This window comes from Mesocricetus auratus, unplaced genomic scaffold, assembly GCF_017639785.1.
Source record: "Mesocricetus auratus isolate SY011 unplaced genomic scaffold, BCM_Maur_2.0 Super-Scaffold_100676, whole genome shotgun sequence".
NCBI classification, from domain to species: domain Eukaryota; kingdom Metazoa; phylum Chordata; class Mammalia; order Rodentia; family Cricetidae; genus Mesocricetus; species Mesocricetus auratus.
Window position 1 is genome coordinate 26728431 of NW_024429266.1, and position 24048 is coordinate 26752478.

The 24048-nt window shown below is 48.6% G+C and overlaps 1 protein-coding gene across 6 annotated transcripts in view; it reads right to left on the bottom strand.

Moving 5' to 3' along the window:
* Positions 1 to 1865: 1865 nt before the first annotated feature.
* Gpr161 (G protein-coupled receptor 161) overlaps positions 1866 to 24048 on the bottom strand; it is a 37653-nt gene continuing 15470 nt past the window's right edge. For 5 of the 6 annotated variants that reach the window (XM_040737807.1, XM_005071380.4, XM_040737806.1 and 2 more), the window contains exons 2-6: positions 17140 to 17554; positions 14285 to 15009; positions 9903 to 10007; positions 8374 to 8493; positions 1866 to 6932 (exon numbers count right to left, since the gene is read on the bottom strand). In XM_040737807.1, coding sequence (XP_040593741.1) covers positions 6667 to 6932; positions 8374 to 8493; positions 9903 to 10007; positions 14285 to 15009; positions 17140 to 17510 — 1587 coding nt within the window. In that variant the 5' untranslated portion in view covers positions 17511 to 17554 and the 3' untranslated portion in view covers positions 1866 to 6666. The other variant, XM_040737805.1, reaches the window with a different exon arrangement.

The following is a 24048-nucleotide window of genomic DNA, read 5'->3' on the forward strand; positions in this document are numbered from 1 at the left end:
ACAGCAATCAGTTAGCTGACTGTAGCATCCATATCCACTCCAGACAGACCTCCATGCCCAGACCTGTGAGTGTCTCACAGGGTTTGTCCTGAACTGCTTCGTAGACCTAACCTTTTCTGCTTCCTAAGTTGCCTGCTGTGTTTCCTCAATCTGATTACATGCATACATCTCTACAATCCATTTACAAAAATAAAGTCTTTTCTCGACGGGCGGTGGTGGCGCACGCCTTTAATCCCAGCACTCGGGAGGCAGAGGCAGGCGGATCTCTGTGAGTTCGAGGCCAGGCTGGACCGACAGCCTCCAAAACAATACAGAGAAACCCTGTCTCATAAAAACAAAAAAAGTCTTTTCTCGATGCCAGGTTATTGTGTATGCATATACGTTCTAGTCATCATCTACACAAGCATCCATGCTGCTCATATTGAAAGGCTCTTCAGACCTACCAGATGGGGGAGAGGCAGCTGCTGCTTCCTGATACTTACAAAATACTTTGGCCTGCAGAATGGTGTACCTGTTTAGTGAGACAAAAGGACTACTGAAAGAACACTCTCCCCCACCTCTCCAACCACATCTGGAAGTGGCTTTTAGACGCTTCGTATCTGTCCGATGGATGAATGACCAGAGCCAGTGCAGATCTGAAATGGCCTGTCATACTCATCTCAAGCATGGAGCCCTCTGTCCATATTTGCTATACCAGTTGCTTTTGCTGAAAGTTCACATTTGCTTTAATCAGCAAGTAGCCTAACTGTTCCTGTCATTTTCAGCCACCTAAATGTCCTACCAGAAGAATTGACTGAATCAGACACTGAGAATAAGACAAACTGTCTCCATCTGGGCCAAGAACATGCTTGATGGCATAGCAGCACAGAGCCATCTCTATGAGAAACATGGACCTCCCCACAAGAACACCTGCTGCTAACAGAATATAGTTAGCTTTGTCATAGAAGAAAGTAGATGTTACATTAAACCAGTGGCATGGATTTGCTGGAGGACAGAGTGTGCTGGAAGACTCAGGTCAAAGGGTAGCTGGTAGGAAAATGTTAGAACAAAGTCAAATGGCACATGTCTGAAGTAGCACAGTGTGCAGACGGAGGCATGGGATCTGTGTATGTTTCCTGCAAACTTGAAGCTATTCTATCAAAGGGATTAGGTCTGTTATTAGCAAAGCAATTATGTAAACAGCTGGTGTCTATTACTTAGGAACAAGCCAACTGGACAAGTAGTTAAGGATATAGCAAAGACAGAATTAAGTCCTAGCCACTTCCAAGAGTCAGTGGAGGAGAGGTGGAGAGTTAGGAGACTGGCCCAAGGGGTCACTTACATGCACACTCAGAAAAAAAGATATTGTCAATCTGAATAGGTGAGGGGAGAGGAAATGATAAATCTGATATGGAGATGTTTGTGTCTGTGCTTCAATCTGCTACTCAGTATCTTTGCTCTGATGGGTGGGTAGGTGGGTGGATGATGGATGGATGGATGGATGAATGAAAAAGCACTAATTCATTAAATCTCTTAAAAACCAGGCTTAAAAGCTGGTCATGGTGGCACACACCTTTGAGTCTCAGGACTAAACTAAAAAACAAAAATCAGGTTCAGAGTGTCTTGAATATGATATGCAACAGTCATGTAACCCAATACTACTTGAATTCAACCATGTTGGGGAATTTAAATGCATTCATGAATCTATCCAAGTGACTGTAATATGGGGATCCTCACTCCCAATTCTGTGGTAAGTTCCCTCTTGCTGCTCAGTCCTCTTCTTAGCCCATGGGGAGTTGAGATAGGAATAGGGCTGTAGAAAGTTTGGGGAAGAAACAGACACCCAGAAATGCCCATAGACCACAAGTCCAAGTGAAAACTGACAATTTACACATTCCAAAAACATTTAATCCGGTAAACAAAACTTGTCTAAATACACTTATTTATTCATAAATACTGATTTATATATAATAGCCCTAGACCATTTTATCTTCAAGAACCCCATCCAAAATGTCAAGTTAAATACATTTTAGGGTTAGCTTGGGTTTTATTAATTTTTGAAGTTTGGCTTTTAACCACTTCTTCCTCTATGTAGACGTCATCAGAACAGCACACAGAACTCTCCTTAAAGCCTGTCTTTACCACCAGCAGATCCATTTCCAGGCAAGCAGGCTTTCTGCCACACTTGCATGGTCTTGTCACCCAAGTCCTCTGGAACTGTCCTTTCCTCTGGGAGGAGCTGGCTCACCTGTGGTTTTTGGTGTTCCAAATAGTGGTATATTGTGTGCCAAAATTACCCTGACCAAAATTGTGCTTGTAATCTTGTGCAGATTAGTGTCTGTGCTTTGAAGTCTTTCCAACAGATGATTGCCTAACATTGACCTTCAAGGCCATGTTTTAGGCCTTGTCTTAGGTAAGATTCTTCCTGTCTAATAAAGTCCAGCTGGCCCATTCTACGGATGACCTTTAACCTACCTGTGCCTCATTCTCCTTGAGCTACAAGGCTTGTTCCTTCTCTCAAACTCATGACCAAGACCTAGGAATTTGGCTATGCCTCTGGTTTACCTCATTTTGAGTCACAGCTTTCCTCAGGCCTTCCTGGTCGAATCCATGTTCTTGTGGTCCTCCTCAGGTTTCCTCAGCTTCTGTATACTTTAGGGAGTGGCATGGAGACCTATACCTCCTCTGCCTCTTCCATCAGAGTCTTGGAACACAAGAGCTTTGGGAGGTGGGAGTCAGACACTGTCAATGCTAGACTGGGTGTCTTCAGAACCCAAAGGTATTGGAGTTAGTGTGGGGGGGGGGTGTTAGGGAAGGTCAGAGTTGAGTTGACATAGGTTGGCACTCTATACATCATCTTTAATTTGGGATATTATAGAAATACTCCTTTTTCGTGTGGAAGAAAGACTTTCTTACTAGAAAAGTTCATTTTTGTTCCTACTCGCCCTTGTGTTCCAAATTCTCCTCAGCCTTTCCACCCTCCTCTATTGCCTTCCCTCTGTCGTCACTCCTTCATTAATTCCTATTACACTGAATAGCAAAAAACTCCCCCAGGGCAACGACCCTCAACATAATTAATTACCCTGAATTGGATAACATATCTTTTGAAGGGTCTCATACATTAAAGACTCCTGTAAAACAGGAAGGAGTCTGCCCTGCCCGTTGCACTGAGAAGCAAGACCAGTGGCTGAAGTCGGCCTGCACTTCTTTCCTTGGTGGATGCACCATGAGCATTTCTGTAGTCCGCCCTATGCAGACAGCATCCTTGGATTCTGAATCCCTATATACAGATTACCAATCACCTGCCTAGTGAGTGACAACCTGAGATCTTAACTCACAACCATGCCACACACCAGCATCATCCCTTCTGTGTCCCACCTGCCTGAAGCAAAAGAAGATGGAGCATTTGAAGTTCTCAATTAGTGTCTAGCATATAACAGGCTCTTAGAGGTCTTAAGTGAGGCACACAGTGGGACGCCACACCATCTTTGTTCCTTCCAGACAGGAGGCAGACGAAATGAGGCTGAACGTGTTTCCTGAGTTCATCCATTGAGAAATGTCTCGCTAATCTGCAAAGCTAAGGAGCACATTGTCCTCCTGGAAAAGCTCTCATAATAATTCTATCTCAACAGACTAGTATACTCTCTCATTGGATCAACATTATTTTTCCTGTCTATACCCAATCTACAGTGCCCTATAGCAAATACTGAGTGATGGTTTCATTCTTTGCTGAAAGATGAAGTCACAGTTAGACAAATGAGACTTTAAGAACATTAGCACCAATGGGCCATTGTCTTTGCAATCATCCTCCCTTAGGAGTTGTGGTTTGCTTAAGATCACACAGCGCTGTGCAGGTATTCCCGGAGGATTAGTTGTCAAGGCCAGGCATTTGTGTTCATGGCTGGGCTCAGAAGAACAAGCCACCCTGTTTTTTCCCCCTCTCCACAGCCATGCTGCTGCCATCTAGTGTCTAAGGTGTTGAACTCCAGTTTGGGTTGTCTGGCCAGGGAAACACTAGGTGCTGAGCTGTGTATACTGTAGTGCTGAACTCATGGCCTTCTTGGATGCAACAGGTCCCACAGCTAGTGTCTGGAACACAGCACAGGAACCAAGTCAAGGGGAAAATCTTGTAAAGCAGTGGCAGAGATGGGCCATGGCCCTCCAAGTGATCCTGCCCGAATCAGGACCGAGGTATTCAACCAAACAAGTAGCCAAAGGTCCCACCTGCCCCTACCCATGAGTGCCCTGGGGAAGTTTGTAGCTAACATGGCTGGGTTTAGCTGGGATGGTGGGCTTCTAAAAGAAGGCAGGTGTTCTCCATAGAAGACAAAAGAAAATGTGTGGACTGCCTCTCTCTCCTCAGTCACTTCTCTCTAGCTCAGTTGGACAAATGAGAATCCCTGAATATGCAAAAACATGGTTCTGGCTCCTACACACTCTCCAAGACTCAGTCGAGATGGTCATCTGCTTCACTGGCTCAGCCCTAGGATCCTAGTTGGAATACTCTGACCCTCTGGAGCCACAGTTCTGGCATCACTGCTGGATGCTCTGCATCCACAACAGTATCTTCTGGCTGTCTCTCTTCTGAAGTGATTAATAAACACTGCTGTTATGTCCCAGTGCCTGGTGAGGTGCTTTATAGGCCTGCAGTGTTGGGCAAATGAATAGTCCTCACTCCATTAAAAGGCGTGGATTCCCATTAAAAACACTGAAAATTCCATTTTCTAGGTCAGTTTAGATGACCTAGGGGTCAGCCAGCAGGACTTGGAGGCCTCAGCATCCTTTCCATAAAGCCTAGCCCCAGGCAATCAAGAAAGAACTCTCCAACCTTTGAGTCTTAAATCAGTCTATTGCACTAACTGGCAACCAGTCCCTAGGGGGCAAGGCCTATGCCATGATCCACTTCTGTGCATTAGGAATATGGTCCCTCCAGACACCGGACAAGTACTAGAAAAAGATAACACACTAGAAAGAGAACAGAAATGCTGCCAGGGTGAGAGCAGTACCTATCCTCTGCCCACGGCCATTCCATCCAAAATCCTACCAACCCCCTGCACAGCTGTCCTGGAGTAGGTGGTGTTGACAAAAATCAACCATACAAAGGCAAATGCCAAGTCTCATGAAATGTCTTCAGTGAGCTGCACACCAGGAACCACAGGAAAAAGATACTGCCATACCAGGAGCCAGGTAGCCCACAGAAAACACATGAAAAGTAATTCACTCTGGAATGGCTGCCTAGTGGCTGATACAGCAAGTGGGGTCTTCCTTTGCTGTGAAATGGAGAGCCCTGAGCCTAGCTTCTCTAAGCACCCAGACTTAAGAAGAACAGGAAAGGTGGTCTTCCTGGCAAGCACCCAAAGCTCAAACTTCAAGTTCTAGCTCAAGGAGCAAGGGGTCCAAGTCAATGAGCCCCACCTGCTTCCCTACCTTTGTGTCAGCTGTGGCATGGTCTTCATACCTGTGCCTCGGTGGCTAGCATTTAGGACTGCCCTAAACAATCAAACAGTAAAGAGACACAGGGCCAGAGTGTGCAGGTCGCTCTTGCGTGTTCACTGGACACACACTCAAAAGTATGCAAATGCTGGTTCATTCACTAGTCATGTTCTGTTTGTTCCCATCTCTTAAATTACAAGTTCAGAAGACATCAAGGATCAGAGCTGGAAATATCTTGGAGACTAACTCGTTCCAACTCCTCACTCCTCTCCCATTTCTCCAAATGGCCTAGTGACAGGACAGGATGTTCCAGAGATACGCAGACAAAGACCAAGCTGGGTCAGGAACCCAGGCTGTGAACCCAGCTCCAGTGCCCATTCTACCTTGTGCCTGCTCCAAAGCTGCAGTGACAATCACAATTGCTCCTGGCAATGAATTGAGGCCAGCTATGTTTGTCAGTCACTCAAGCATCTCCCACATCACCTATGTGAGGGATTTCCCCTAGATTCTTCCCTGCTGTACGTGACATCACAGCCCCGGTCTTAGTGACATACCCTAATCTCCTGGGGTTTTCATTTTGGAAATGAAATGCCTGGTATTCACCCTTATCTTTTATAGTGGTTTCTCCCTTCTTTGCAAATACTAAAACATCTGTCAACAAAGAGGTGAGTGGGGTGGCCCCATCTTGGGTGGCCTGTGGGCTGCTCCTACAGACCAGCAGCAGGTGTCACCAAAGGCCACATCCTAATGAGGGCATTAGATATGGGGTGTCTGAGTATGGTGCTCTACTCCTGTGTGTTCTCTGGACTGTTGTGTATTTAGGCTAGCCCATGTGGCCCTATGCTGCCTGGATCAACCACATAGAAACCCAGATGGCCTTGCATCCCATGAGGTACACTGAGTATTGACCGCCTCTGAGACCATGAACAGTTAGACCAGCAGGATACTGGTGAAGACATGATCCACAGGCTGGCTTCCCTTTAAACCCATTGTCTCTGTCCTTCCGAAACAGCAGCCACATCTCCATCTGCGTTTTCAGTGTGCTTTGGAAGCCGCCTTCCATCCCAGGGACCCTGGACAGCCCCATGTGCCTTCACGGCAGACAGTGAAGTCAGAACTTCCAGTCCTCCTGGCTGCGTCCCCAGTGTTTCCTTCCTAGCGTCTGGCCCTCCGTGAGGGGTGACGTCTTCCAGGGCCTTGGCACAGACACCGGTACCAGTAGCTCCACTGCGGCCCCAGTCCCCTCTGAGGTCTTCATCTCTGCTCTGCAGCTAAGATATCCCCTTCCTCAATGCTCTGCAGTGGCAGCCTCTGATTCAAAAGAGTTCTGCTGCCTCGACGCCCCCCAAAGCTAGCCCCTGGGACAGTCCGTGCTGTGAACAAGACCCCTGGCAAAGCCTCCTCCCCAAATAAGTTGATTTTGGCTTCAGCTTCAATGGCTTTAGCCAAGCTGGCTGCGTAACTGTCCAAAGATTTGTGGACTTCGGCTTTCACATGGAGAATAGAGTTCTTGGCAGCCTCTGTGGGAGAAGGCAGAAGGGAGGTTAGCGCAGGAACCAGGACCCGTGACTACCCCAGGAAGATGGCCTCTGCTGGGTCGCTGCCCCAGGGAGAGAAGACAAGCGGAGATAACATGTACAGATGTTGACAACAGATTTCCCAGGCTAAAATTCTGGACTTCCCGATTCACTACCTGAGAAATGCCAGATGTTAGTTTCTAGTTTAGTTTCCTCATCTAGAAAGAGAAGAGATCTCTTACTCCACATGGTTACTGTGACAAGTAAATGAGCAAATCTTCCTAAAACGTTTTAACCTTTCCGTCTTCAAAAGACTTCATTCCTAGCAACTCCCTGCTGCAGCCTTCCTTGTGGTTGTGAACTGGAATGTCGTGTCCTCTCCTCTCCATCTCACTCGGAGTTTCCCTGAGTGTGGAAAACCTCAGGTTTGGAAGCGATGTCAACAGTTGCACTATCCTATGGGGGGGGTTAGGACCCCCGACACCTGCATTGACCGAAAAAGAGGAATGAAGGTGGTTTTTCATTCCCAAACCAGAGCAAAGCTATCACAGACCTCACTGCCTAAACTCTCGGGGTATTTGGGGGAACTTCTCCGCCCCTTATGTTTTCTGGAGAACAGCCAGCTTGTGCCCCACTCTGCGGGAAGGAAGGAAGTAGACTTCCCAGCTAGCACCTTGCTCTCAGCACCCGACCAGCAGAGGGCGCTTCAACACCTACCCACTCCCAGGACACCAGGCAGGCTTGACTGTGTGTGGGAGGTCTGGAGAGCAGTTGGACTCACCCTGCAGAAGGGTAATGTATGCTCATAAGGCTGCTGCTGGCTCTGCGATTGAATCTACCTGGCCAGAGATGGAGATGTTTTCTTCTCTTCCCTCTGAGCTCCTCCACCATCACCCCCCTCAATTTGGATGGGAGTGGCGGGGGGGGGGGGGGGGGGGTGTGTGCAAGGAGATCAATAATGGGCCTGAATTTATTTTCATACTCAGCATTTACACCTTAAAATCCTGGGCTCCCGCAGACTCGTGGTTCCATTATGCCAATGGCTATTCTCACTCGGTGAGATTCCTACACCCGAGGGCAGCCTGTATGGCTCCTCTGTCACCTGTCTACTTGGCATGTCTGGATGGAATGCTGACCCCAAGTCCCAAAGGAGCACAGATGCTGGGTGTTAGAGTGGGAAAACCTAGTCAGCGAACTCAGCTCTCACAGGTCAGGGCCACTCATCAGGATGGCCACTGGGTCTCTACTCAATACGCCATATTTCTGCTCTCTTTCTCTCTCCAGGTGCCGGCCCGTGCATGCAGATGTGTGTGTGCATGTGTGCAGTAGAGCTGTAGTGCTCAGGAGGCAGAGGTGACGAAGCCTTGGCGTGTTCTGCGGGAAGGTTGTGGCTAAAATCCCCTCCTTGCCCACATGTTTTTCTGAAGCAGTCCCACAAACCGACCTTTGCTCTGTTCCACTTCGTCCTCAAATGTCACGGAGCTCCTTCTCCTGGGTGGGCAAGTGCAGTGTGGGGGAGGGTTGTCCTCGGAAGGGCAGTCTTCCAGCAGCATCACATCCGTCCCTAGGGCGAAGGGCAGACCACGTAGCTCCAGACACCTAGGCCTCTTCCTCCCACCACCCCGTGCCTCATGACCCTGACTACCAGCCCCTCAATCCCACAAGCAGGTTCAGCTGACTGCCCTGAAGCAGCTGCCACCCATCCAGGATTTCACAGAGTACCAGCTGACCAGATACTCTAACCACTGTCAAAAAAGGTGGGGGCAGTGGACAGCACCTGAGGAACAACACCCAGGTAACCCGAGGTAGTCCCCTCCATCCATCGCCTTAGGACACTATGTCCTGGAACCCTTGGTGGGCGAGGGGCAGGCCTTGTGACTAGCACCTAGCTGAGACCATCAGTTGAGAAAATTCTGCCTTCCCTGAGGTTATCCCTCTCTGGCAACCTGCACATCACATGGTGTCTTGGGGCTGACCTGTATCACTTGTCTGTGGTTGGAGGGACTCCCAGGCTGTCTCCCCATCCTCAGGCAGATGAGCTCTGGTTCCTGCCATTCACTCCCTGAGCCCTACTGACTTCACTAACAGTTATCTCTCCATACCCCAAAGTGACTTTTCAAAAGCTCCCAGTGGGCGCTGGGAGATGGCTCAGCTCTTAAAGGTTCACAACCCAAAAGACAAAAGCTCCCAGGGGTGTAGAGACAGAGGAGCTTGGAGTTGATGACAGTGCTTGCTGCAGTGTTTGGGGACTGGGTACCACTCCCTGTACGTCCCAGAGCCTCAAATGTGGCCAGGGGCCTCAGTTCTCCAGCAGAAATCTGTGAACTAAGTGCATGAAGAGACGCTTCCGGCTCTGATCTTGCTGCCCCCACCCAGGGTCACTCAACAAACGTGGGATCCAGCAAACACAAGGAGCAGGCCCCAACATCAGGAAGCTGACTGCAGGAAGGAGGCTAGGAACCAAGAAGATATGGACTCCAGAGCCTGGCCAGTCAATTATAGTATAAATAGTGTCAAAGCATAGATTCTTCAAATTTTAACACACGCACACGTGTGTGTGTGTGTGTGTGTGTGTGTGTGTGTGTGTATGTGTGATGGTTTTTCCGGACAGGGTTTTTTTGTGTAACAGCTCTGGCTACCCTGCTCTGTAGATTGGACTCGAACTCACAGAAATCCACCTGCCTCTGCCTCCTGATTGCTGGGATTGAAGGTGTGTGCCACCACAGCCAGCTTATTAAATTTTAAGCCATCTCACCATATGGTCGGGAGAGAAGGAACCCAGAGGCCCGTTTTGTAAGAGGACAGAACAGAATCATGGTTTAACAACTCAGAGCCATATGAGAAGCCCAGCTCCCAACCCTTACCTCTCCTCCACGCCCTTTCCGGAACTCCTTGGGCAATGATGAGCCTCCCAGCAGCAATTAACTCAGCAAGTTTACACAGAATGAGCGGTTTTCAGAGTAGGACCATTACCTGAATCCTGGGAGTAGCTGAAGCCGGTGTCACCAGTGCTGCTGCTATGTCCCAGGGACTGTCCACCTGCCATGAGAGCTGTAAGGTGTGGGGACAGGCCCAAATCTGAAAGGCAAAGTTGGCATTGATGGAATACACACGGGCTGCTCAGGGTGGGCATCTGCTTCATGCTGGGCAACTGATTCAGTTTCTGACCCCACTGGCCTTGGCCTACCAACTCCATTCTGGACACTGTCCCTTACAAAAACTCACCCCTTACTCACTGGAAGACGGCCAAGCCCCAGCTGCTCCCCCTAATTTTGACCCTTATTCCATCAGGACTCACTGGGCTCCCCATGGGGAGCCTTCCTGATCATGTCAGCCACCAAGATAGATGGAGGGGATGCTAGGGCGAGCAGTCATGTGGGGAAGCTAGGACATACTCTTCCCTTTCGTCCTGAGAGCCAAGGAGGGAACAGTGAGGGTAGCAGCCCTTGTCACAAGCTTTTCACACAAGCAGCTGTCACTTCACTTAGGGTCAGTTACAGGGCTGGAACTAGAGAAGACCCCCAGTCTCCCCTGCACCTGCTTATCCCTCTGGCACATGGATTGGCCTGCTTCGATGGCCTCAGGGACATCTCCTGCCAACTGGGATGGTGGCAGCCACAGTGTATTTGGACACCATCTCTGAGGCTGCGGCAAAAGCCAGGAACATGTGTCTTGGTCTCCCCGAATGAGAGGACTCCTCTGAGCCAGACCACTGTGGCTCAGCTGCGAAGCCTCCTTCTCCTCCGAAGAGCAGACACGGTTACCTCGAGATTCCATGCAACACCACCATATCCCACAGGAACCGCCACATCTAACCCATCCGGTGAAGATGCACAGAAGGCCAGGCCCAGGAACCATGTCTACTCCCTAAGAACATGCACCAGATAAAAGGCACCTGCGCATTTTAGAAGCTAACTGGGATTCTGAGGAGCAGTGGGGATTTAGCCCAGAGATGGTTAGAAAATGAAAGGAGGAAAACTCAAAGGCCCCTGTAGTACCTGCCCCCCTCCACCCCAGCACACACACCCCCAGCCCCCACCAGGCCTCCCAAGAAGGCTGGCATGTGCGTTCTTCTGAGTGAATGACACATGGGAGCCGGGAGGTAACCAGAGAGCTCTGTCCCTAGACACCGGGCATCTCCACGTCTGGGGCACAGGGGCTTATCCTTGGGCCTCAGGGCTGGGCTGAGCAACAGGGCTGTTTAGTTCTTCTTGCCCTTTTTCCTACAGTCTTTTCTTTCTTCCCCCTGCCAGCAGCCCCCTTTCAGTTTGTATCGAAGTTTAGCATCCAACAGAAAGTTAGTGGTCAGCTCGCCCTTCTCACGAGGGAGCAACCTCCACTCTACGGCTGCCCTACCCACCATGAGGCAACACTCCCCACAGCCCCCAGGTGCCCCGGAGATCTCTATTCCTAGAGGAACCCCGACCCACCACAGGAATCTGCTAACGAGACCTCACAAGCAAAGAGCTTGGGGGCTCAGTGACAGCTAGTACACCACTGATTGTGGGTGAAGTGGGCTGTGCGTGAAGCCACCTTCTGTCCTGTGCTTGGGACATTGCAGGAATGGGTAGAATTCCGCTTCTGCCTTTGCACGAATCATCAGGACGACCGATAATTCCACTTACTGACTTCTTGGGTGACAATTTTTCATGTACAGCACAAATGTTCTAAAAAACCATGGCAGGGCCTCCACCTTGCCAGCCATCTTTTGTCCCCCTTGTGAATACAAGGGCAAGCATGAAGGCAGGTTAATTAAAGGCAAGGGAGGTAAGCTGGGTTCATTTTAAAACACTGTGTACAGAGGGCAATGGTAGGGTCTCGTAAGCCTGGCTGAGACAGAGGACTATGCATGGAGGCTCAGGGTTGTCCCTCCTGATTAGAAAGACAGTAAGTACTGCTGTCATGGACAGTCATAGAGTGAGTACCTGGGAGAGACCCATATTCTGTCTTGCTCCCCAGTCCCTACAGTATTAATATGGTTGACTGACCTCCTACAGCCGGGCTCTCAGAGAAGAGCAAGAGCCACTGCCTACTCCTGGGCCTGGAGAAGTCAAGGACTCAGAGCCTATCAGCCACAAGGCTGACTTTCCCTGGATGAGCCTCAGACCACCAACGGCTTTGGGTTTGCCAACCCAACCACAGCTGGTGTTTTCCGATTGCTCCCACAGCCTGGTAGTCCTTTCTAGGACAATCAAAAACAATTCACACAGCAAATCTTGGCCAAGAAACAGATGTTCCTTTTTATTCTATCTACTCTTTCCTCTATCCTGTGTCCTCCTTTTTTTTCCTTCTTTATTCTTACTTTTAGTGGAATAGAAAACATCTATTAATTTTTCCAAGGAGACAAGTTATTGTCTGAGCTAATAAATTCACCAATAAAATGAAGCCACGCACTGAATGTACCTTCTGGCTCACAAACCACACTTGGGAACATGAGCTTGTAAATGACAAGGGGTGGACACTTGAGACTAATAAATAAAGAACCATGGAGATTGTTTTCTTCCTATGGTCAAAAGAAAATTCACCAGATTTCCCCTGTCCAGCAATATCTCTCCAAAAGTCCACCAAGTCCAGTCAGCAGATGTGTGCCACTGCCATATGGACAAGGCATTTTGTCATCTCTGGCCCTGAGTGTCCATAGACAACAGGGCCATGTTGTTTGCTCTGTTGAAGGTGAAGGTGGAGGATCTCTGTTTTCTGAAGAAGAGAGATTAAGTAGATCTTAGTCATCTGGCAAGGAGTGAGCTACGGGATGAAGGAGGCACCTTCTGGTTGGCTTAATAAATATCTGACTGACCAACAGCTAGGCAGGAAAGGACAGGCAGGACTTCCAGGGAGAGGAAGGAACTCTGGGAAAGAATCTGAGGTGGGAGACTCCCCAGTGAGGCTCGGAGGAAGTTGAACATACAGTATTGAGTATTGAGGAGAGGTAGCCAGCCACATGGCAGAAACTAGATTTAGTTTTAAGAGTTAGTTGGGAACAACTAAGGCCAAGCTTTCATAATTAATAAGAAGTCTCAGTGTCATTGTTCGAGAGCTGAAGGTCCACAGAAAGCTCAGCTACAGAGGTGCTTTGAAATCTCCGACCAGTAGCTCACCTGGGTGTCGGTCTTCTTCAACGTGGCTCTAAAATCCCAACTATGTTCACTTCAGAGCAACATAACCACACCACAGTGAGCAAGATACACCAGTGCAAGCTAGAGTCAGCGGGTGGGAGCCAGAGGAAAGCTAGAATATCCCCAGTCTCTAAGCCTCCCCACCAGCATTTGTGCTAATTACAACAGAAGCAGTACTGCGTGGAGAAGGCTGACAGACCACACCTGAAGCAAAAGGCCAGGGTAACTGGAGTAATAAGATACACTGACACACGTGCCCCTACCCCGATGACGAACAGGCTCCCACCACTCCTGCAGCATTCTTGCCCAAAATATACAAGTTGCCTAGACCTGACGACCCTCTACAGAAGTGCCCAGGCAGGGCTGAGGTACAACACGTGTGGGGCTCTAGCGCTGATCTTGTACTGCAGTTATGTAAGTTGATAACACGATGGGAAGCTCTCTGTACTATTTTCCAGCTCTTCTCAACCTAAAATTATATCCAAAAGAAAAACAAAACAAAACTGAGAAACGACATCTAACCTCTGGGCTAGAGCAACTCCTCAAGGACATTGTGACAAATGCTAGTCGTCATCGCCACCGTGTGTGTGTGTGTGTGTGTGTGTGTGTGTGTGTGTGTGTGTGTGTGTGTGTCCACCAGGGAGAGCAGCTTTGAGAAAAAGACAATGACACTCTGATGGAAGGCTATGGTTTGGCACTGATGACCCCAGCCTGCCATGCACACACACGACAGATTACCAGGGACCCTCAGAAACCACTGGCCTGGAAGGGAAAGCTCAAGGTGACAAGTGTTTGAGAGGAAGGACCGGCTAAGTGAGCCACTGAGGCACAGAAAGAGCATCCAAGAGAGGCGAAACTGAAGGAGCGTGTTAGCCAGAGGAGAAGGCAGCCTGGCCCAAGGCGCAGAATCTTCCTTCTGAAGTAAAGAAGTGGCTATCCCTTCCAGACCACAAGGTCCCAGCTAGGGGTCCAGAAAATAGATTTCCAAATCACAATGTCCCCTGCCTCATTCTCTGAGGATGTGTAGCAGCAGGGATTGCGGTCTCCTACTCAGCATGCTCCTTTATCAGCTTAGTAGTGGAAAGCTGCTTGAGGGTCACTGTGGCTACTCTGGGGTGGCCCCTCACCACAGGATCCCGAGAACTGCCACACTGACAGACCCTTAGGAACTGAGAGGGACCCTGGGGGACGTCTGCTTTGGAGTGGGGGGTTCTTTTTCCTAACAGGTTCCCAGATTACCTGTGATCCTGTTGGAAATGCTGAAGAGCCTGGAGGTCCTCTGTCGCTGCACAAATGGTTCCCGGTAATATCGGTCCCCGAAGCACATGCCCAGGAGCTCCTTGCGAACAGTCTTGTTCCAGAGTCCATAGATCAAAGGGTGGCAGATGGCACTGGTGAAGGACAGCCATGTGGCCCAAGTCTCCAGGGTTGGGGAGACACAGTTCTTCCCCCAGAGTGCCTCGGAGGTGATGACAACCATGTAGGGGCCCCAGGTGACCATGAAGGCGCCAATGACCACCAGAATGGTGATGAGGGCTTTGCACTGGTTAGCTGAATAGACCACGCCTTGAAAGGCATTCCTCCTGCTGCCTGAGGAGGAAGTGGAGGTACTGGAATTCTTCCTCCCACTCCTCTGGGCATCCTCCTCCACGATGACCACCGAACCACAGTGCACTTTTCGGGCCTTGACCCTGGCTACACGGAAGATGAAACCATAGCATACTAGCATGATGAGAAAGGGGAACAGGGCACACCAGATCTGCCAGAAGACAGTGTAGCCAGGCTCCCGGTGCCACGCAGCCACACACATCCACTTGAACTCATCAAACTCCAACGATGACCAACCGAATAGGGGCGGCAGGCAGCCAATGAGAGAGTGGAACCAGATATAGACGAGCGCCATCACAGCTCGGTTCCCCGTGATCTTCATTGGGTACACCATCGGATACAGGACAGCGTAATAGCTAGAAAAAGGATCGCGGGAGGTGAGAGACGACATACAGGGAGGCAGGATGTTCTATTTTAAACTTTTAGTCCACACTAATATTTACTAATAAAAAAATAGCATCTGCTGTTCACATATCTAAAGACACTAGATTTTCTTTTAATTGATTTCACAGCATATTTACCCACTTTATTTGGCTATGTATCTCCAGAACAAGTGCTCAATAATTGTTTACCAAATGAATAAATACAACCTAGTTCCTAAGTAGAAGGGATCACCTCACCTCCTACATACATGTGCAATCCTATTTGCTGTTTAGAATGTCACTCAAATGTCACCCTTCCTTAAGCACTCACTGCCTACCCATCCGCAGCAGTGACTTCTGTAGTTGCCTATGGCAGCTGATTCTAGTCTACACTAATATCAACATGCACAGTTGAATCTGTGCTGCCAAGATGTCACTCTAGTGGATAATTTGGTGTCCCTATCATGCCTACAGCTTACTACCCCAAGACCATGCCTTGGGCCTTTAGAGACATCCAACAAATGCCCTCGGCACTGGCATAGGTGGACTGTTGATGATGCACCTTGATGGTCCCTCCGACCGTCATTTGTCATTCTTACCTTCACTTAACTTGCTCCCAGATTTAAGGAAGTAGTTTGCATCTTCCTGGACCTACCCCTGCAGATCGCTGACACTACAACCAAGTACAGACAGTGCTGCAGAGACACAGGGGACCAACTTTTATCTGCACCTGAGCTGCTTAGCCTTGATCTGCATTCCACAAGACCCAAGAAAACAGGTGTTCAAAAACTGTTATTTTTTTTTAAACAGAGTTTAAAATGCCAATAAGATCTGATTCTCTCTATTGCCAACAAACTCCCAGACTCTTTTTTTCTGTGTCATGCAATCATCTTGGTAGGATACCAACACATTGCTGGAATAAACAGACAGTTGGAGATGCTAATAGTTTCATTTTGACTCATTTATTCTACATTCTTTGCAAAGCCATGGGGGAAACAAGAATCCAGCCTTGGGGTCCAGCATCACTGTGCTCAGGGCAGCCAGTCCAACCCAAATAACCATGTTCCCAAGAGTCTGGAGACTTGTGTCAGCCTGTGGCAACATTCCTGACTAGCCCCCCTCTGCATTTCCCTAACCCTCCATCAACACCCTTCCCAGTTTCCAGGGAAGCACGTAGACCGTAGACCTTGACTCTCCTCTTTGTTTTCAAGAAGTCCAGCTCCGTGTATGATGATTGAAATGACCCAATAATAAGGTTGGAAACTTGCTGACAAGTCCAGCTGACATGTGGATAGCTAAACCTACCAGCACAACCCTGGCAGGACTCGGACAACCTGAGATGCAGCTAAGCAGTGTGGGCATCGGCATCTGGCCTCTGCCTCAGTTACACCTCGGGTGGGGTCAACCCAGGCTGTAAAAGTGTGCTGGGATTCTCCAGGTATCTCCATTCCCTGGGCTCTCTGCGTTCCCATGGCTCCCCCAGCCAGTCCTGGCTATCTCTACAGAACAAAAGAGTAAAGGGGGCTTTTGTCTGGGGCCCACCAGTCACGATGGGACAGAGGTCAAAGCAAGACATGTCAGGCACACAGCGGAGAGGCGCGGCTGAGTCTGAAGACCAGACTCAGTTCTTGCTTTGGCATTTCACTCCCCTTGGCCCTTGTTTCACGGGTAAAACAAGAACTACAGGTTCCTGGAAATTTTGTTTTAGTTTTTAAAGCAATGGACCTTCTTTTCAAAAAATAGAGTTACAGCGTGTGCATCACTTATCAACAGGGATGCATTCTCAGCCCTGTCGTCTGGTGGTTTTGTTATGCAGAAGACATTATAGATTTAGTCTAAAACTTAGATGTAAGAGGTACTGCACACCAGGCTACAGGGCACATGCCATCAAATACACAAGCCATCACCCACCAGAACACTGTATGTGGCACTTGACTCTACATAAAATCCAGACAGATAGAATGAGAAGGGCTCTGGCCAAAGAGGAAACAGAACTCAATTTGCATACTCTCCTTAGGAAGAACCTTCTAGTGCCCTTCCCAGGAACAAAAGCATCTGAAGCAGGCGGACCAGAGATCCCTCCTTCCACAATCCTTCAACTCTCCAAGTCTGAAGCAAACTTACCGGTCGATGGCAATGACCCCAAGGGTGAGCATGCTGGCCGAGCTGATTAGCAGGTAGAGAAGAGCCGAGAAGTTGCACCAGACCACGCCAAAGATCCATTCCCTCCGGATGGAGCTAGTCACCACGAATGGCAGCACCAGCACGGACAGCAGGAAGTTGGACAGGGTCAGGCTGAAGACAAACTTGTTGCTGAGGGTGAGGAGGTAGGACTTCTTGTACAACGTGACGACAATGACCAAGTTGCCCAGGCAGACGAATACGGTGATGATGATGATGGCGATGAACTCGGTGACCACTCCCCCTTCACCACCCTCTGTGGCAGTGAGGTTGCTCAGCTCCTTCCTGTAGTGGACGGAGGAGTTGAGGCTCATGGTCAGTGCACCTCTGGATGCGGTGAGCAGAGCATGCTGGACGGCTGCGGAAAGAAGACAGGACCAGGGGTGGGGGAAGACTCATCAGATCACATCACTTGCGCTTCAGGAAAGAGAGAGCCCAGCCTAGCAGGGCTAAGTCCTGTACCTCACGTTCACCAACTGGAGTTCACCAACCACAAAACCTCTACAACTTGTTTTTGTTTGTTTGTTTGCCTCTTGTGGACTCTGTAATTGACTACTGTATCCATCCAACTCCCTTTGGAGTGTCTCCCAAAGACCCATGTATCAAAGCCTTAATTCTCAGTTTGGCACTGCGAAGGGGGCTGGGGTGAAGCAGTTAGGATGCCAGGCCTGATGGGAGATTTTTAGTTCATTAGGGATGTACACTTCAGAGAGGATTTCAGAATCCTGCCTCTTCTTCTTTTGCTAACTGACTGTTAGGAGGGAAGCAACTCTCCTCTACCTTGTCACATGCCCCTAATAATGCACCAACTGCCCCCCATCTGGACTCAAACCTCCAAAACTCTGAAGTAGAACACCACTTACCCACCGCCCCTTAAATTTTTCTCATGCAGTCCTGGGCGTCAAATCCAGCATCCTGCATATATGAGGCAAGAGGCATCATCTACCACTGAGCCACACCCAGCCCAAGCCTGCACTTTAAACGAGCAGCCAGAGGGACAGGCGGCTTGTCCTAAGTATGCTCTGTGGGACATTTTGCAGATTGCTGCTCTGGACTCTGACTGCTCGGGATGGATTTTCAACTGGCAATACAGAAGCCAGACAGGAGCTCACAAGGGCTGCAGGCCACCTGCAGAATCAAAATCTCCCCTTTAACCCTATCCCAGCTTACTGCGAACACATTAAACTTGACCACAAGATTTTCCTAACAACAAGTCTGAGTTTCTGAGCAGGGCTAATCAATCAGGGTTAACACTGGAACAGGGTGATTGCTCTCATTGGACATGGAGGAGCCAGGGAAGTAGGTAGGAATTGTGAGTGGGGACAGGAAGACACCGTATTGGCCCACAAAGACTCCACAGTCTATAGGTAGGGTCCCTGCTCTCAGGAAACTGGCTCAAGATCTTGACTAAAATTCAAGGTTGACACATTTTAAGCATAAAATATGTAGACTAATGTTTCTCCAGAACTTTTCATCTACTTTAATAAGCCAAAAAATGAAAAGAAAAAGAAAAAAGAATCCCACAGATGGATTTTCCTATCTGCTCTCATTGTCTGTGAACAGAAAATACCAAAAAGAAAGGAAGACAGCTTTCTGTGAGACACATAAGGTCCCTGGTAACTAAATCACTCCTACACAGCAGCAAGATGGTCCCCAAACCTTCCTAGGGGACCTGCCATTCTGTCAACCTTTTGGGCTTATATAAGTATGTGGTCAACTTATCCTATGCAGAGTTTATAGCATAGGAAATGCTATGAGGGCAGATGTCTCCAGTCTTGAACATACAGAATTAATGTTTCTAAAGCTAAGTACAAACATTATTTCTACTAAAGTTTGCATTGTGCAAGACATCCCACATTTCCAAGCTGCTAAAATATTCTAAATCTTGATCCAGTTCCACAGTGTCTTAATTCCCCATCGCTGTCATGTCATGAGATGCTTTGATGGTGTGCCAATTGTAGGTATGTATCTTTGCAAGGTTCTTTCTGGTTTTCACCTTCAGTTGCCAAGTTCTAGATTTGCTGCCTCTAAGTAAAGTATTAGCTGGCATCTCAAAACAAAGCCTTCATACAAGCATATCATTCATGAGACAGCTGCAATAACTATAAGGTGATAGTTAAGAAAACAGACTTGAGATAGGCAGTTGGGGGACCACGCCTTTAATCCCAGCACTCGGAAGGCAGAGGCAGGCGGATCTCTGTGAGTTCAAGACCAGCTTGATCTACAGAGTGAGTTCCAAGACAGCCAGGGCTACCGAGAGAAACACTGTCTCGAAAAACAAAGAAGAGAAAAGAAAAAAAGAAAAGAAAGCAGAGTTGGTACCAAGCATGAAGGTCCACACCTTTAATCCCAGCATTTAGGAGGTAGAGGTAGGAGGATTTCTGTTTGAGGCCAGTCTGGTCTACGTAGAAAGTTCCAAGTTAGCCAGGGCTCCGTAGTGAGACCACCTTCAATTTTTTTCCCTTCCTAGCTAACTGAACACTGCAGCCCTTAAAGATGTGACTGGAGTGAAAAATATTACAAATGAGTATGTCCTCAGGACAGAGACTTTGGTTACATGTCCCTAAGCCCTGGACAAGCCCCTGCTACACAGTGGGCCACTGAATAACTTCATTGGAGAATGACTTTAACATTTTTGAGAAAATTAACATCATAAAGGCAGCCCCTGAGAGAATAAAAATGGATGCAAAACCCAGGAGATGAGACCAAGGGAGTCTCCACTGGTCCTGTTCGTAAGCCTGCCAGTGACTGCAAAATGAGGGAGCTGCAGCTGGTAATGGTCCTTGAGGTCTCCCGGTCCAACCCTCCCTGGGAGGGAGAGGAGGAATGTGGGCCAAAGAGGTGCCCACGCAGGGAAATCCAGGTCCTAGTCTCTACCAGTAGGTCTGCAGTGGGCAGACACAAGCCCCAGCAGATCCCTCCCCACTGGAGCTTTAAAGAAGCAGAGGGAGGATTTGGAAGGCCCCAGCCATCACAGGCCTCCTGGCTGACAGCCAGCTTCCCCGGGGGCCTGACAAGCCAGGGCCCATTGAATAGCAGCACATTCCAGTGTGAACCACACTTCTATGCTCCTGAGGATCCTCCACTGCCGGGCACAAAGGTGTTTCTGAGCTCGCACACCGCGCTGACCAACGACCCAGTGCCCCTGATGCACAGCTAAGCAGGAACATGGGTGGGGTATCAACGCTGAGAGTGTTAGAGGCCAAACTAGACAACCAAGGGGCTCTATTGTGTGACGCAAGAAGAGCATTAGCTGGTCACTACTGACACTGTGTAGGAAAGGCTTGCCAGGAAATAAAACTGAGAGGATGAGAGCGAGTGGTGTGGGAAGGGGAAGGGACAAGATACAGGTTAGCCCATCTGCAAATGCTCATGGGAGATGTGTGACTCTAAAATCTCGCTTTTCTCAATTACATACACAGGCTGTCCCTGCCCCCTGCTTATGCTAATTTCCGTAAGTATCTGTCACTTGAAACCCTGACTAATTTCCCAACACATCATGATCGGCATTCAACATGTCAAGAGTCTACCTCTTTTGCCAAGTTTACGCCAACTCCTTAGACACAGTTCTGCTACCTCAGCTGCATTCTGGAAATTTCCTTATCATTCTCTTCTTGGACCCATGATTGTCCTTACATGAAAGTGTGGGAAGCTGTTCATCTCCAGAGAGGGATATCTATAGGGTCTGAAGATTCATGTCACCGTCCACACACACTGTGAGGCAAAGATGGCTTCCATGCTGGTTAGTGTGTTGCCAACTTGACACAAACTGGACTCATTTGGGAAGGTGGGACCTCAGCTGAGGAAATGTCTTCATCAGGGTGGCCTGTGGGAAAGGCTATGCGGCATTTTCTTGATTGATGACTGATGTGGGAGGAGCTAACCCACTGGAGGTGGTGCCACCGTGGGCAGGTGGTCCTCGCTGACAGAAGCAAGCAGGCTGAGCAAGCCATGAGTAGCAAGCCAGTAAGCATGTTACTCCACGGCCTCTGCATCACTCCTGCCTCCAGCTTCCTTCCCTGCTTCAGTTCCTGCTCTGACTTCTCTCAGTGATGGACTGTTACTTCCCCAAGTTACTTTTGGTCATGGTGTCTTATCGCAGCAATAGAAATCCGTAGACACCTCCCTACTTCCAGATAGGACCAGCAAAGGACAGCCACAGAGATGCAAACAATAGGCGGGCACTGTGAGGATGGGGGAGGCTGAGCTTCTCTAACAATGGACCACTAGACAGGACAAGACAGTGGCCGTCTGCTCTGGAGTCCAGCTGTAGAGAAAATAAGTTCATTTTGGCAGAAAGTTCTTTTCTGGTAACCCTGGGTACCCCCTGAGTGAGGTCATTTCCTCCTTCTTACCTTCCTGGAGCTAGTCTCTCCCTCCAAGTTGGGACATTCCCCTTCATCCCTGTCCCATACATCCTACAACCCATCTCAGGAAGCACTGACCAACCAGCCTAAAAAGCTAGGACCACACAGGCCTTCATCTAAGGGGACGAAATGCAAACACACAAACACACGAGATGCTCAGCTATTCCCCAGGTAAGGAGATATTCCAAAACATCCCTTCAAACAAGTCACTGTACGATTTTGATCATACTCGCTGAGGCTCGTCATCTGTGCACCTCAAAGCAGCTTACGTACATCAATCACAGTAGCTGGGGGTGGGTGGAGCCGGGGAGAAGGTCCTAATAACCACCTTGTTTGTACTTCAGATAACTAGAAGGAGTGTGAGCCCCCGCTCCAATCCCACCCACAAACAAGGCCACACAGCTCGACAGGAGCCTGAAGAGGATCACAGGGTCCCTGGTCTTCACTCCTATGTGTATAAAGAGCTCCCTCCCCAGGCTGCCTTCATCATGTCTGGCAGTCACATGAAAGTCAGTCTAAAGATAGCAGGTACAAGAAAATGGCCTCAGTTACTCTGGGCAGATGTGCACCCTTCCCCCCCCCCGGCCTTCCCAGAGTTGGCTCTATATAGTGTTCAGTGCTTTGCTTCCCCGCTGGGTCCCACAAAGCAAGTCATGGGCTTGTTCAGAGCCTCTTGGTGTGTTGAATTAGGTCTGCTTGGGAAAATACATCAAGGGAAAGAAAAGAAGCAAGCATGGGAACCCACATGACCTTGTGGTCTCTTTCTGAATTCTCAATTTTCTGGGCAGAAACACTGTGAGCAACCCCTTTGCAGCATCCTTCGTACTACAGCTGGGCGTCTGTGGCTTAGGGTTCTTTGCTAGCTTCTGTCACTATGACCCTGTCCATGAGTGTGCCGGTTCAGAATCTGTCCAGATCCAGGCTCTTGACTTGCTAAGTAGCCTCTTTAGACATCAGTTTCCATCTGTAAAGCACAGGGAAAAGGAGTGCCTGTTCTAGGGCTTCTCAATGAGTCAATATTTGTACAGTTCCTAAAATAGTGCCTGGGTCCATGTAAGTACCCATTAAGGAAAGTAGGAAATGGGCTGAGAAAGGTTAAGTTAAAGGTAACTAAGCTCAGCTCGACAAGCCAGCTCTGTGACTGCCAACTGGCCTTTAACCCATCCACTCATCACAACACACGAGAGTCTACACAGTGTACTCATTTCATCTCCCACAGCGCACCCACCCATCCACCGCTGCACAGACCCCACTGAGCTCCAGCAGCTGGGCTGCGTGCTCTTTGCTTCAGTCTACTCTTGTTGAAGTGTATAACCTACTTGGAATATTCTCCCCATTAATAATCTTTAATAAATCTATTTGTCAAATAACTTCATTGAAAGAGAAAACTCAATAGGAGGAGACTGAGGGCTTGGGATAATGCATAAAACACATGAATTTGTGATATTGGATTTGACATTGATATCATGGACAGGATACTAAAGGGATAGGTCACAATGAGAGAGAAAGCCAGAGATAGACACTCTCTGTCTCTGTCTCTGTCTCTGACACACACACACACACACACACACACACACACACACGCAGAGAGAAACAGATAGATAGACACAGAGAAATAGGCAAATTTGATTTCCTGATTTTTTTAAACTGTATGCACCCAAAGATACACATTTTTCCCCCTGAGACAGGGTTTTTCTGTCTAGCCCTCATTGTCCTCCTGGAACTCCCTCTATAGACTAGGCTGGCCTCAAATTCAAAGGGATACACCTGCCTCTGCCTCTGCCTCCCGAGTCCTGGGATTAAAGGTGTGCACCACCATGCCTGGCTAAGACACTCAGTTTTTACTCAGCAGAATAAGAAGGTATCCCACAGAAGTGGAGAAAATTATGTATCTGATAGGACATTAATGTTGAGAATATATAACAGACACCTAAAACTCCAAGAACAAAAATGTAAACAATCCGATTGGAAAACAGGCAAAAGACTTGAACTGTGTTCTTGCAAAGAGCGCAAGCAGCCAAGTGCAAATGCGCAACATAACCAGTAAGTTATAGAAACACAAAGAGAGCCTTCCACTCGTTAACTAACAGAAATGGAGAAAACAAGTGCTGGTGATGATATGACAAGAAAAACTGTACCTCTCTGGGAATGGTGACCACACCGTTAGTCCTAGCACTGGGGAGGCAGAAGCCTGGGATTTCTATAGGTTCAAGGTCAGCCTGGTCTACATATTGAGTTTCAGACCATCTAGAGCTGCATAATGAAGCTGTCTAAATAATAATAAGAAGAACAACAGTAATACAATTTTAAAGAGAAAAACATGCCTTGCAGACTACTGGTGAGGGCTGTGAAATGGTAGTACCAGTGCAGAAAAGTTCCTAAGAAACTTCGTGTAGAATTACTGTGTGACCCAGCAATGCCACTGCTGGGTATGTATGCAAGAGAACCGAAAGCGATGCCTGCAAGATGGATCCATAGGTAAAGA